This window comes from Labrus mixtus, chromosome 16 (assembly GCF_963584025.1).
Source record: "Labrus mixtus chromosome 16, fLabMix1.1, whole genome shotgun sequence".
Lineage (NCBI taxonomy): Eukaryota > Metazoa > Chordata > Actinopteri > Labriformes > Labridae > Labrus > Labrus mixtus.
The window spans coordinates 15,049,807-15,063,033 of record NC_083627.1 but is presented as its reverse complement, the minus strand read 5'-3'; the positions used below and the strand labels follow the sequence as shown (position 1 = coordinate 15,063,033).

The 13,227-nt window shown below is 43.6% G+C and overlaps 3 protein-coding genes across 6 annotated transcripts in view; 1 reads left to right on the top strand and 2 right to left on the bottom strand.

Moving 5' to 3' along the window:
* Positions 1-5,299, top strand: part of nhsl3 (NHS like 3) — a 42,299-nt gene extending 37,000 nt beyond the window's left edge. For all 4 annotated transcript variants that reach the window (XM_061058834.1, XM_061058833.1, XM_061058836.1 and 1 more), the window contains 2 exons: positions 98-3,593; positions 4,086-5,299. In XM_061058834.1, the coding sequence (XP_060914817.1) occupies positions 98-3,593; positions 4,086-4,126 (3,537 nt within the window). In that variant the 3' untranslated portion in view covers positions 4,127-5,299. The remainder of the gene's footprint in view (positions 1-97; positions 3,594-4,085) is intronic.
* A 57-nt stretch (positions 5,300-5,356) lies between these two features.
* On the bottom strand, positions 5,357-11,165 carry yars1 (tyrosyl-tRNA synthetase 1). The gene is made up of 14 exons (XM_061058838.1): positions 11,007-11,165; positions 10,470-10,543; positions 10,000-10,146; positions 9,695-9,870; positions 9,473-9,602; positions 8,581-8,661; positions 8,294-8,386; positions 8,075-8,210; positions 7,884-7,969; positions 7,656-7,791; positions 7,385-7,497; positions 6,520-6,713; positions 6,288-6,429; positions 5,357-6,162 (listed from the first exon to the last, which is right to left on the bottom strand). Exons 2-14 carry the CDS (start codon positions 10,524-10,526, stop codon positions 6,052-6,054), a joined length of 1,602 nt encoding a protein of 533 aa, XP_060914821.1. The 5' UTR covers positions 10,527-10,543; positions 11,007-11,165; the 3' UTR covers positions 5,357-6,051.
* A 525-nt stretch (positions 11,166-11,690) lies between these two features.
* LOC132991456 (SOSS complex subunit C-like) lies at positions 11,691-13,152 on the bottom strand. Its single transcript, XM_061060229.1, has one exon. It carries the CDS (start codon positions 12,955-12,957, stop codon positions 12,646-12,648), a length of 312 nt encoding a protein of 103 aa, XP_060916212.1. The 5' UTR covers positions 12,958-13,152; the 3' UTR covers positions 11,691-12,645.
* Between the last annotated feature and the right edge of the window lie 75 nt (positions 13,153-13,227).

Genomic DNA, 13,227 nt, shown 5'->3' with positions numbered 1-13,227 from the left:
TTAAGCATCGTTACTGTTACAGTCCAGATGTCTTGAAACTTGGCTGTGAATTCTTTTTTTTTTACTTTTCTTTTTTTTTTGGCTCTCTCTTTTTAAGGGCCCAGTGATGTCAATTTCTCCTCAGGCCACCTACTTGTCTACAATCATACCTAATGCGGTCTTGCCAGCCTCGTTTGACGTCATAGAGATTGACCGCAGCAGCAGCAGCCGGACACGTGGCAGCGGTGTTAACCACAGCGGTAGCGTCCGCACTGTAAGCAAGAGCAGCCTGGCATCCGGGGACTCATCGGTCAGCCCTTTGCTGTCCAGAAGATCAGATGGTGATGGTTCCCAAGCTGACGATTTTCACAACAACTCCACACGAACGCCCATATCAGATTCAGGGTCAAACTGGAGCAAGTCCCAATCTTCAAAGACCATTATTTCACACTCCTCTCCTGTATCCTCTAAGGGCAGCACACGGAGCGCTAAGTCACAGAGAGTGGGCCTGAATGGGCAGGACAGCCAGGGAGAGCACTCTGGTGGGGAGAATGACCTTGTCAGCCTCCGTAGCTCAGTGAGCATGAGTAGCAGTAAAAGTGAAAACGTTTTTGCAGGTCAAGGATGTGAGTCTGGTATTTCAGAGTCAGTGGCAACTGGGGAGGATGGGAAAACCAACCAAAATGTCACTCGTAGTCTGTCTGTTATGAAGACCAAGCAACCCCCAGCACCTCCAAGGAGAACAAACTCTCTGCATAGTAATAGGATCAGGAGCAACTCCAGGGTTCTGGTAGATTGCAAAGATCTCAATGAATCGTTGTCTGGAAAGATGGCAGAAAATACTGTAGCAAAGGATACAATAACTTCAATGGATACCACTAAGATCCCCATTCCTATATCAAACTCTACTGGGTCCATTTCCCTAAATGCTTCCAACAGTCCCTTGAGCCCCACACAGGCCTCTTCCAATGTAGCAGAAAAAGCACCAGAGCCCAAATCAGAATGCACTAACTCATCCCCACAGAAAACTCCCTCTGAAGGAGGGAAATTCGACCGTACTATGTCCCCTTCCAGTGGTTACTCAAGTCAGAGCGGCACACCAACACTTTCCCCAAAAGGGATCTCTCCAACCTCCCCTGAAAAGCCGAAAAAGACACCAGTCAAACCAGACAGATCAGTGTCTCGGGCCTCATCTTCAGCAGCTTCTCCTTCCTCCTCTCTTACCTCTCTTTCATCTGGTGCATCTGAGTCTGTCAATCTACATACTTCCACATGTAGCCCCAGTCCACCTCCACAGGGATCTTCCCCTGATGTTGCTGCTAAAGAGCTCACTCCAAATAACAGTTCTTCAACTTTAGGGGTTGAAGTCAGAGAGCTGTTAAATATCCCACAACCTCCCAAAGTCAAAGCACCGTGTCCTCCCCCTCCAGAGACATGGGTCCACAACAGACGCTCCTTTGAGCTGCTGTGTGGTCCTTCTCCTACTATCAGCAAAGGAACCCAGATACCAGCAGAGACACAGGTGAGCTCAGTGAAGCAAGCAGGCACTCAGACTGAAGCCAGCAATGAGATGCAAGAATTAGTTAAAAAACAATCAACTGTAGACATAGCTGTCTTAGAAGCATCAGAGAGCACTGCCAAGCCGGAGACATTGTTAGAAACAGCGCCTGACATTGTTCACAAGGAGCTGGAGAATCGGGACTGTCCAGACGTCCGGCAAGATACAACAGATGCATGTGTTGACACTCAGGCACAAGAACAGAGTAGTAGCCCTGTCGTCAAGCTTCCTGAGAGTCAGGAGACAACTCCAAAGAAAGAACCCCCTCCTGTCATGACCAAACCCATGACGGTACTGCACAGAGAAGTATTAGTGTCAAAAGAGCCCTTGATGAATGGAGAACAGAGCCAAATGAGTAGCAGTGCAAAATCAGAAGTTGATGAACCTGTTAAGAACACTACTATCCAGTCACTGGATGGGGTTCCAGCTTTAGTTGACAAGCGTGAGAATGAGACAGACGACAAAGAGGTCAAACCCATGCAGACACTTACTGTAGATGTCCCCAAAATTAGTAAGATCTCACCGCCACCTTCGCCTCCACCAGCATACCACCCGACACCTCCTCTGTCAAGAAAAACTCCGACTTCATCAGTATCCATGGCACCAGATGATTTGGAGAAGGTAGAGGAAGAGGGCCATGTCATAGAGTCTTGCTGGCCACCCCCTCCTCCTCCTATGGAAGGGGACTCTGTTTTCGATGGAGGAGAGGAGGTTGAATTTCCTCCACCTCCTCCGCCCTTTGTGGCAGAGACAGTGCCAAAAGTGATGGCAAAGCTGGATCTCTCAAAGAGACACACAGAGGAGATGGTAGAGACAATTGAAGAGCCGAGTGAAGCCGGGGCCTCTGTACATGAACAAACTCCAGATGTGCTTCCTTCTGTTCCACAAACATTCGCTGACATCAAACCGGAGGTTGGCGTACAGGTTTCAAAAGACAACACCTGTGATGAGATTTCTTGCAGACAAGAGCAGAATATTTTGCCTGTTTCAGACAAAGCCCAACCAGTTCCACCAGTGGATGTACCTATTTTGGAGCCTATCACAACAGTAGAGAACACAGCACCGGTCTCTGCTTTGATTTCTTCAAGCAGTTCTCAGAATCGACTCTGTCTGAAAATTGAAAATCAGTCTCCCGCCGAGCCTCCAGTCAGTACCCAACCTCCAGTTACTATCCCAGTAGCACCTCCTTTACCAGCAGAGAATTTAACTCACGGTGTTAGTTTCAGGAGGCAGCCCAGCGTGGCAAATCGAGACGCCAGGAGCAAAGAGCTTCTTTCTCGCCACAAAAGTGCACCCATTCCCAAAGAGGATGCTAACATACCTCTGGTCACTCCCTCCCTGCTTCAGATGGTTCGTCTCAGATCAGTCAACATGACTGATGATCTGGTGAAAGCTCCATCAGAGGACAAGTCAACAAACCAGGGAGTCCCAGCTCTTGAAAATAGCACCAGCACCCCAGGACCTCAAAACATTCCACAAAAGCCAATCCGCAAGTCTCTGTCACTGAAATCTCCCCCTAAGACGGCTCAGACGTCTCCTGTGGCACTTAACACCCCTTCCATGCGCTTACAGGAAGCCATACGTATGAAAACCGCTGCTATGTCTTCAAGAGATGGTCTTCCATCCCGACTGGGAGTGAGGTCGTCCACCTACAGCTACGTCAGTGAGCAAAGCGCTCTGTCTCAGAGGTCACCTGATGTAAATGACATGCTCAAGTCGCCAGCCACTACAGCCAGCTTTATCTTCTCCAGGAGCACAAAAAAGGTTGTCATAGAGACTGCTGCTGCCTCCTGCCCTGAAGCTCAGGCAAGTCTAAAAGAAAGCTTGGCCGCTGAGCTTATGCAGATGTCTGACCAATCAAAGGCCGTCGCCCTCTCCAACGGCGGGGTGAAATCTGACAAAGTACCTCCACCTGTAGCAAAGAAACCAGCACATGGCAGCCTCAGTCCTTCGCGGAATGATCCTGCTTGTTCAGCAACGACGGACGTCAGCGTCGGAGGAAATGGAGCCATTGGAGTACGGAATGCGAGTGGGGTAGCATACGCCGAGACAACAAGTAAGATCAGCATTTCTATTTGTGAGCATGATTTTCTGCCATTGTATTTGAGAGACAAGGCCTCATTAGTGCGTTTTGGTGTACTAAAACAGTGTACCTGCTGAGTGTGTAAACTGATTAACGCTGACTGAGTCTGTGACGACATATATCAAAGTAGCCCCTCTTTTTGTCATGAAAAAGCAGAATGGAAATTCTAACATTACCATTATAGTACACAATGAAGCACTTTAATATCGCCTTAAAGGGCACATTTTTAGCTCTCCATAGCAAACGTAAACTTCCTTTCACATTGACGCAATACAAATGCTGCAGACTTTGCCTACAGCTTTTACCAGTCAAATGTGCAAACATGTCCTCCAATCAGCCCTAACCCGAAGCTCATGATCATGTCTCCGTGACTGAATTTGATTAGGACGGAATACCCATTACATGTGTTCCTGTAACAGTATTACGTTGATTAATGTCTAGCCTCCTCTTTTCTTCCTCCCTCAGCTACAAGAGTGACAGCAGACACAATTGAAACACTGTTTTGAGAGCACATTGTGAAGAAGTGAAGACGCCAGAGGAACAAGGACATAGGACAACCCCCCCCCCCCCCCCCCAGCAGAAGCGGACATAACTGAGACATATAATTCAACAATCACGAGTGTTGCATCTTCTCTAAAAGCCTTAGCCTGAAATGGCCTTCCTACGTATTTATGCAAAAAAAAAAAGAAGAAAAAACCTGTTGCGTTGAGTTTCTTATGAAAGCTTTATTCTGGAGTATTTTTCTAAGCTATAGTTCTCTTATCAAGGCCCCTCAGGATGAAAAGGGTGTACAATGGCTGAACTGTAAATATTTGTCTAGTGTGATATTGCCTCCCAGAGGAAGAAATGGGTAATGCTCACTGCAGCTCAGCAGAAAAGATTAGTCTCACAATGCATTTCTGTACAAAGGTTCACTGTCTGTTCAGTTCCCCCTGTTGTAATATAAAGAATCATTTTATTGGGGATCAAGATCAAAATTTCCTTGCTTTCTGTAATATCCAGATCTGATTGGCACACGCAATTTAAGTCCTGCTTTCCACTGTGTGCATAAAAAAGATAGCTCTGGTATAGTATTTAAGAAAAAGGGATGCTGCATATTCACAAGAACGAGAGGATGAGATTTTGTCTAATCAGACAGAGGCACTTTTTATAACGCTTAAGTTGATACACATTAATACTTGCAGAAGCATTGAATTACAGATGTTGCTTAGATGCTTTTACAGTCTTCTTCTGTGGTTTCATAAAGGTCAGCCAAACAGAATCCGAGTCCTTTTAGGATGCAGGTATAATTTTGGTTTGTGCCTGGTTTCACTTGGAGCTCTGTCAGTCACTTTCTCCGACCACATCGGTGATCTATCACATCTGAAAACACGTTTAGGGCTACGGGTGTGAAATGCGGCCCTGAGTGATTTGATACACTGGAGAAGATTTAGTGTGAGATCAGTGCTTTTTTTAAAATGCTCTGTGGCTAAAACTTTGAAACAAGACTTTTTTTTTTTTTTTTTTTAATATATCAAGCTAATGACTTGTTGCACAATATGCTTTCCCCTAACAAAATCATTGGTGAGTGAATTTGACTGACTCTTCATAATAGGTCAAAAATCTTCATCGTAATGATTATAAAGAATTCTGTACAGTTATTACTTCTATAAATAAAATTTAAGTGTATTAAAAATAAACATGTGTTTTGCTTTTTTCTTATTAGACATGGCATGATAAATCCTGAAAAGACAGAATTAATTTCTGCAGACCACAGAATCCAGACAGTTGTTTTTATTTCATTTGAGTGATGATGCATTATTTGATTGTATGACAGTTATTTGAAGATATTGTTCTCTTACAGTACATGACAAAATGATTTATTTACATCTGATGCCTGTTGAACATAAAACCAGTCTTATTTATTAGGATAACAGATTGGCCACTCCCCACGATGAGCTATCAAGGCAATCAACACAGTGTGACTTTAAACTGGAAGATTAATGACACACTAATCAATCCCTTTTATCAGCTGAGAATCTTCCAGGAATGGGAAACGAGTACTGCAGCATCACGATGGTTAACCTCCATTCTCTGAGTACAAATGTGTGTCTATTGTAGAAAAGCTGTCATTTTGTATCTTTACAGTTGGGTGACTTAGCAACACCTTACAACTCCTGTTATGAGGAAGAAATTAATCGTTGGTTGATTATTTACAGAATTTTTGTTAAACATCCCTCTTATCTTTCTGATAAATTTGAAGCAAGGTATGAGAAATGGTTTAAGCCGCCGAACGTGTCTGAGGGTTTTGGCATCGTTGTCCCATCGTTCTTCGAGAAGACGTCCATGTGAAGTGTGACCCCAGTTGCCATGACGATTTGTTGATGAGAGGGTTTTTCATGTAATGTGGCCAGCAGGGGCAGCCTCAGTGGTGAATGTAATGGATGGATATCTAACTGATGTTGCCTCCTTTGAGTGTCTTACATGTGATCTGTCCTAGTTTGGTCATCAGCTGCCTGTCTTTCCACTGAGCAACACACTCGCCTGAGACGTTCAGGTCAACCTAAAGAGACACCAGAATAATAATGTTAAGTAAGTATACGTGCTCCATCCACCTACAGAAGAAACACTTTATGGTATTGTAATAGTCTATTGAAAGAGTCACAGTAGAATCTTAATGATGCATACCTGTAGTTTCTCCCACACTTTCTTCTTTGGATTGAGTCTGTCGTCTGGTTTGCCCGTCTCATATCCCTCCACAAAGACCTGTTCTCCTGGCGATGAGCCCTCTGGAGGGTCCAGTGGTTCGACCCTCCTTGGCTCCCCTTCACTAAAAATTAGATATGACAATTTGTCAAAAAAAAAAAAAACAGGTGAACTGAGTTATGTTAGCTTTTATGTAGACATAACCAACACTCACATAGAGGAACACAGCAGCATGGCCTGAGACTCAATCCCCCGCATCTTCTGGGGTTTCAGATTGCAAAGAACCAACACCATCCTGTCCTGTAAGTCCTCCTGTGATATATAGGCTACCAGCCCGCTCACTACTGTCCTCGGCTCAGGCTCGCCAACGTCAATCTTCTCCAGGTACAGTGAGTCGGCATCAGGGTGCTTAAAAAAAAAATACACGTGAACAGAAAGGCAGAGGACTTTAGTACAGGTGGAATATCTCGATGAAGTCCACAAAGTCGTCTGTTATTAACTTTGGTTTCCAAACCACGAGGAGTTTATCTGATCTTTATCTAATTTTATGAATGAAACAGCTGCCGATAGGTCACTGAATGTTTTGCCTGTTTGGAAATCTATCCAGGTGTCTTATGCATCAGACATCGGCAAAAACTCAAATCTTAGTACAACAATGCCATAACAACCCTAGTCATCTAATTTTCTAGTAAAAACATATCTCACTTACATACACTTACTATAAGACACCTGATAAATCCAGATAAATAGCTTATTTCAAGATATAGATACGTATAGTTCAAACCTTTTTCTGGTCTTGTTAGGTGAATGGGGCTTTTAATAAGTGTAATGACATATTTCTGACAACAAGTAAGAAGAACAAACTTGCTAAGGTTATAGATCTGTGTGCATTGTGGTGCTTTAAAATACAAATAATAATAATACATTTGATTTATAATAGTGTGCGTGTCCCTGACGGACCGTGGCGTGCACAGAGTATGTGGAAATTGGGAGTGAATGTCTTGCTCTCGGTTAGTGTGGTCTTGACTACAACACTAAATCGGGTGAACGGGCATCAAGGGAAAATCTAGATATCTTACCTTCCCTACACTGATGATCTTGCCCACCCTGATGTCCAGTCTGGAGGGGGCCAGCTCATCATCCTCTCCTCCTCCACCTCCGCCTCCTGCCTTGGCACCCTTTCCTGCTCCTTCTAATTATACCAGCACACACACACACACTGATGAAGACAATTCTCCACACAGATCAAGTTGACATCCTTTTATACTAAATTACTCTATGATTGGATGAATAGACTTAAAACTATGCGAGAGGGAAAAAGACAATCAGGATGATGGGTAAAATACTGACTCGTCTTTGAGGCGCTGGGATAGGCAGAGTTGGTGAGTTTGCGGAGCTCAGGTGACTCAAACTTCTTTCTTATCGGCTCCAGAAGTTGGTTTAGTGCTAGTTCCACTGACGCCTTCAGGTCTCCAGGGTGGACGACCTGACCAAGTCAGAAATGACTCGTGGTTAAGACCAGGCATGACAGGATTTACTTGAAGAGTTCATTATTCTAATAAACCAAATACACTTCACCTCCTCAGCGAAGTCCTTCTCCACCTCTTCAAACGCAGTGTAGATTTTGTCTCCACCCCACTTGGCATCTCTTTTGACGCAGAAATCTGAAACACAAGATTTTCAATGATGAACTTCTTTTCTATTCTTTAAATGACTGGAGGAAATGTCTGCAGGCGAGAAATAGAAGGATGTTGCAGAGGAATGTCTACCTCCACGCAGAGGGAAGAGGACATATCTGACAAAGGAGAGGACTCCGTTGTTCTGGATGTTGCCTGGCTCACAGAAAGCCTTCTTTAGCTTCTTCTTCACATCTTCTTTGGAGTCCAGCAGATCAATCTTAGACTCCTGCAGCCAGATTAATTTATTACTGATGATGAACATTGCAGTTTAAGATTTTGATTCACTTTCTTGATTATAACGAGCTTTACTTCTTCTGAGGAGCTCATCTTTGCCCCTGTTAGTCCGGGTACCATCGGGTTCATCAGATGGGCGCGCTTAGCATAACCAAGAGACGGCAAGTACTGTGGATGAATGAAAGGCTACAGTTAAAGTTGATATTTTACAGACATGAAAACTGTATCATGGAATTACTATACAGAAACATTTAGTTTGTTATTAACGACGTGCTGTTTCATTTTTGTCAAGTGGTCAGTAGTGACAGGAGTAAGAAGGTGATGACTTAAAATATATAAACAAAGATGGAACGAGAAGGTACCTTCTCTGCAAGAGTGAAAATCTTCCTCTGATCAACACCTCCAAACTGGGCATCAACCTTGAGGTACTCCTCATCCAGAGCCTGAGAACAAAGATAAATCACTTTTATGATGCAAATCAAAACAGAAATGTAGTAGTAAATACAGTTTGTATGCAAAACTCCAACATGTTCTTAAGACACACAGATGTGAGGGTACACTCAGGCCCCTGCGTCCACCTAGTGTTTATTTCTGAGCATCAGCGTCTTTATTAAATTCAATGAGCAGAGAGCGGTTGCCCGGAGAGAAAAAGCGCAGCACCCAGCGTCTTTCTTCCGAGCACTTTTTGTGCAGCCGCTCCGAAGCGCTCAACACGAACAATTTGAAACCTTTCAGAAAGGCGCTATAGACTACGCCTGCGCTCTTTTCCAAATGTACGATGTTCCCTGTAGTTTTGCCGCGTACGGATCACGTCTTGTAACCACATCCGCGTCTGATCAGGCGATAAACAATCTAAGATAAAAAAAAAAAAAAACATACAGCAAAAAGTAACGGAGGTGTTTTGGTAACACAGCAGCCGTTGTCAACAGACTGTTGTCATAGGGACAGGACTGACGCAGCGCAGCGCAAAAAAAAAACCCCTTCATACAAGCACTCCAGAGCGCACAGCCAGCGCTTTTCTGCCCGGAAAAAAAACGCACAAGGTGGACACAGGGCCGTAGACTACATCCACTGGCAGCTCTAGTTTAAAACAGCTTCAATATGGAGGAGTTACATCACTTCATGGGGATATTTTTGCTGTTACCATAGTAATAACAGAAGTCCATTCTTATCAGTCGAGTTCTAAGGAACACCAGGATGATCTTACACCACTTCAAGCAGCATTTACACCTTATCATAGGACAGCATTGTTACCTGCAGTCCAGGGTAGAGCAGCCCACTCAGCAGGGGATGCTCCACCTGTTTGACGACCTCAGCTCCAGCCTTCTTAGCATCGTGCTCAGTGACCATGGAGGACAGACGGTACACATCCAGAGTGTACTCTCTGACAAAACAGATGCAAGCCATTCGTTCAATTACTCTAAGAAAGTTTATGTTAAGACAGCCTCTCTGAGAAACATCAGCAGAACAACTCACCTGCTGAGCTGGTAGTCAGTTCCTTTGACAAACTTGAGTTTATCCAGAGGCACACCAATGCTCTCCAACATGGCCTTAATGACCTGTTCGTAATATTTTACTCTGAGCTCCAGCAGCTCCCAGGGGGCCTTCATGTTGTCTAGGAAAGCATGTAAGTCTGCAAACAGAATCGTGACCTAAGGGAGAGAGTTAAAAGTAAAAACATGCTTTTTTAAAAAAAAAAAAAAAGATTTGCTGAAGCAGGTAACACATATCAATGTGAATTCCTTCACAGAAGCTCAAAATGCTCAATAATGTCTACCCACCTCACATCCAGCCCTGAGGAAATCTGCTATCTTTGACATGGGGACAAAGTAGGCGATGTGGGGTTTTCCAGTTGTTGCCGTTCCCCAGTACACCTTCAGCTCTCTCTCCTGCAGAACCTGCTTCACCTTCTCCTCTCCAAGGGCCTCCTGCAACACACACCACACACACATTTGAAGATTGCTGGATGTAAGCTTCTGGGGAACTTTACAGAGAGTGTGTGTGTGTGTGTCTGTGTGTGTGTGTGTGTCTGTGAGTGTGTCTGTGTGTGTGTGTGTGTGTGTGTGTGTGTGTGTGTGTGTGTGTGTATGTGTGTGTGTGTGTGTGTGTGTGTGTGTGTGTGTGTCTGTGAGTGTGAGTGTGTGTGTCTGTGTGTGTGTGTATGTGTATGTGTCTGTGAGTGTGAGTGTGAGTGTGTGTGTCTGTGTCTGTGTGTGTGTGTCTCTGTGTGTGTGTGTGTGTGTGTGTTCACCTGAAGGTTCCTGGTAATGAGGTGGAACTTCTCATCTGGACTGAGCTGTTCTGCCATGGCGCAGGGAAATCTCACTGGAAAAATAGGAATTAAAAATTGTTAGAATTAATGTCAGCTTGATTTCATTTTGTCAAAACACTTAAAGTGTAAAGTGAGTTTAATGTCTATTAAATTACTTAAAGTTTCATTGTTTCTGTCAGCCACTGACAATGTGGAGGACCAAACTAAGAACTCGCCTACTCATCTTTTTCACCAAAGATGAACAGTAGGGCGAAAAGCAGGTAGCAGAAAACATGTTTTAGATGTTTTTCAAAATTAAAAGGAAGCTGGACGATTTTCCTAACATAATGAAATGTAGTAGAAGATCATAGTGGTTATTAAACCGAGCTATTTAGCTAACTAGCTAGCTAGCAACACAACCATGTGCAGCTGAAGTCGCTCCTGTGATGTTTCCGGACAGGGATCGGTTCCTACATTTAGTATCTACATTTCCAACATTTAGTCTACCATACATGCTGTAAAATTCTGCGGACATACCTCTGTCTTGTTACAGTGAGACGTGTTAGAGAGAAGCCGGCTGGGTGGACCTGTCAGTGTGTTGCATCAGCGGTGGCGTCAGCTCTGCGATCGACTCACATGATTCAGGGAAAAGCAACTGAGTGCAGAACGTTTGATTACGATCGATTCAAGCAAAACTCAGCTCCCTCGTGGCCAGGGGCGGTTCTAGACCACTTTTACTGAGGGGGGGCAAACTGGGGCCAGTTGTTTTGGCAGAGGGGAACATTAAACCCAGGTGAAAAATAGACAAAGATGATCGCTTTAAAAAAAAAATATATAAATATTATGCCAAAGAATAGCGCACATCATAAAATACCATGATTTATATTTGTTTCAGTAACAGAATTTAATACTAGATTGTGAGTCAATTACTGTGTACGTGTTTTGAGAGGGGCTCTTCCTTTTGGAGGGGGGGCCACAGGGGGGGACCAAGCTCAGTGTTACAGGGGGCACTGGCCCCTGTTGACCCCTGCCTAGAACCGCCCATGCTTGTGGCTGCCAGTGATATTACACTTGTGTGTTTTTTTTTTTCCGGAACTTTATAATACAAATAAATAATAATAACTTTTATTATATAGCACCTTTTAAAAACAGATGTTTACGAAGTGCTTTGACTGACAAATCAAAGGCAGGAGCTGAGGAACATAAGAATCAGGCCAAACATTGAGTGATCTATTTTAAACAAAAGGACAAGAACAAAATGTGAGCAGATAAACAAGAATAAATGCAAATGAAGGACTCAATTAGAAACAATAGGTCTGGAAAGGCTGTTAAAGGTAAAAACAATACAATTGAAGAAGTGAAAAATAACAAATGACATTAAGATAAACAGATAATAAGAAGATTAAAGATTAAACAGATTGTGAGAAGATGACATCACAGAAAAATACAGTATACATGACTGTGCATTTTACAGTGAACCCATGTTCCCTTTAACTTCACACAAAAGGCAAATAAAAAGACAGTGTTTCATGATTTAAATCTAGGGTTAAATCATTCGCTGGAAAAACACAAAGAGCAACAAAAAAAAAAACAGGGTTAATATATGATGAATGTGAATTTCATTAATTACGATAAAGGCTATGCCACAAGCACATTATGAAGCTATTAAAATGGTAAAACTAGTTTTCACACTTGGCTCTTCAGAAATTGATCATATTCACTTTGGTAAGTTCATTCCACACTGCCTCATGTTTTGTAGAGAAAAAAATTCGTCCTGCAGCCATTTCGTTTCCAAAAATGTACATTTTCACAGTAAATGTTCTCGGGCAATGATGACTCCCTTAATCACATTCATCCCAATCATCCCACTGCATAGAAAAGTTTTGATTATTAGTGTGTTGGAAATGTGTTATGATATCACTAAATAGTCTATAATGACTGGTCATATTCTGTTTGGCTGTTTACAGGTGTAGGTAATCATTAGATGTTCCCCGTGAGAGCAACACTGACTGAGTTCAAGTGTCATGTTTTATTCTGGAGGAGACTTTGTGGATGGTCAAATCACCATTCTGACTCAAGAGTCCCAAAAATACAAAAAAAATAAAAAATAATAAGTGTTTTCTGTGCATTGGAGTTGTTGTCAAAAGTCTAGCCACGGTGGTGTTAGTTGGGAGGTTCATAAATCGGGCTCCAGCCGGGGCAGCACAGGGAGGATGAGGTTCCCAAACGAGGAGTCCTGAGTGATGAAGAAGCCGGACGAGTGGACGTGAGCATGCTGCAGGGCGGCCTTCTGCTGGGCGGCGATGTGTTGCTGCTCCGCGCTGTCCCTCACATCCTTCAGACTGGGTCGAGACGACAGAGGGATGTTGGCTCCGGGGCTGTTCATGGACTGGCTCTGCAGCAGCCGCCGCTTCTCTTTGTCCAGCTCCGCCAGGATGGCCACTCGGGTCTTGTTTTGAAAGCCTGGTCCTGGAGGGTTCGCAGCCATGTCAGACCAGCGATGAAATTAAAAATACTTCACAAGTCCATGAATCAGAGGAAACGGAATGCTTTACGTTGTGTGTTCGCCAGGTTCACGTCGGTGTTATTTCCTTTCTATTGTGGCGGTCATTGAGGGGGAAAACAGCGAGATTTTGTTGTGAAGTTGAGGTAGTGCTTTACGCTGACAGCAGGCTAACAGTGCTAAACACTTCCGCTTTAGGAGTTCATCCTTCAAAATAAAACAGATTCGTTTCTTTTAATGCTTAATTTACAGGGA

What these genes read in the sequence shown, in the direction of transcription:
- yars1 (XM_061058838.1), bottom strand. Translation starts at nt 10,526, where the DNA reads ATGGCAGAACAGCTCAGTCCAGATGAGAAGTTCCACCTCATTACCAGG. An exon ending in TCATTACCAGGAACCTTCAG is followed by an intron (nt 10,147 to 10,469) that starts GTGAACACACAC and finishes TGTGTGTTGCAG; the next exon opens with GAGGCCCTTGGAGAGGAGAA. An exon ending in AGATCATCAGTGTAGGGAAG is followed by an intron (nt 6,714 to 7,384) that starts GTAAGATATCTA and finishes TTTTTTTTTAAG; the next exon opens with CACCCTGATGCCGACTCACT.
- LOC132991456 (XM_061060229.1), bottom strand. Translation starts at nt 12,957, where the DNA reads ATGGCTGCGAACCCTCCAGGACCAGGCTTTCAAAACAAGACCCGAGTG.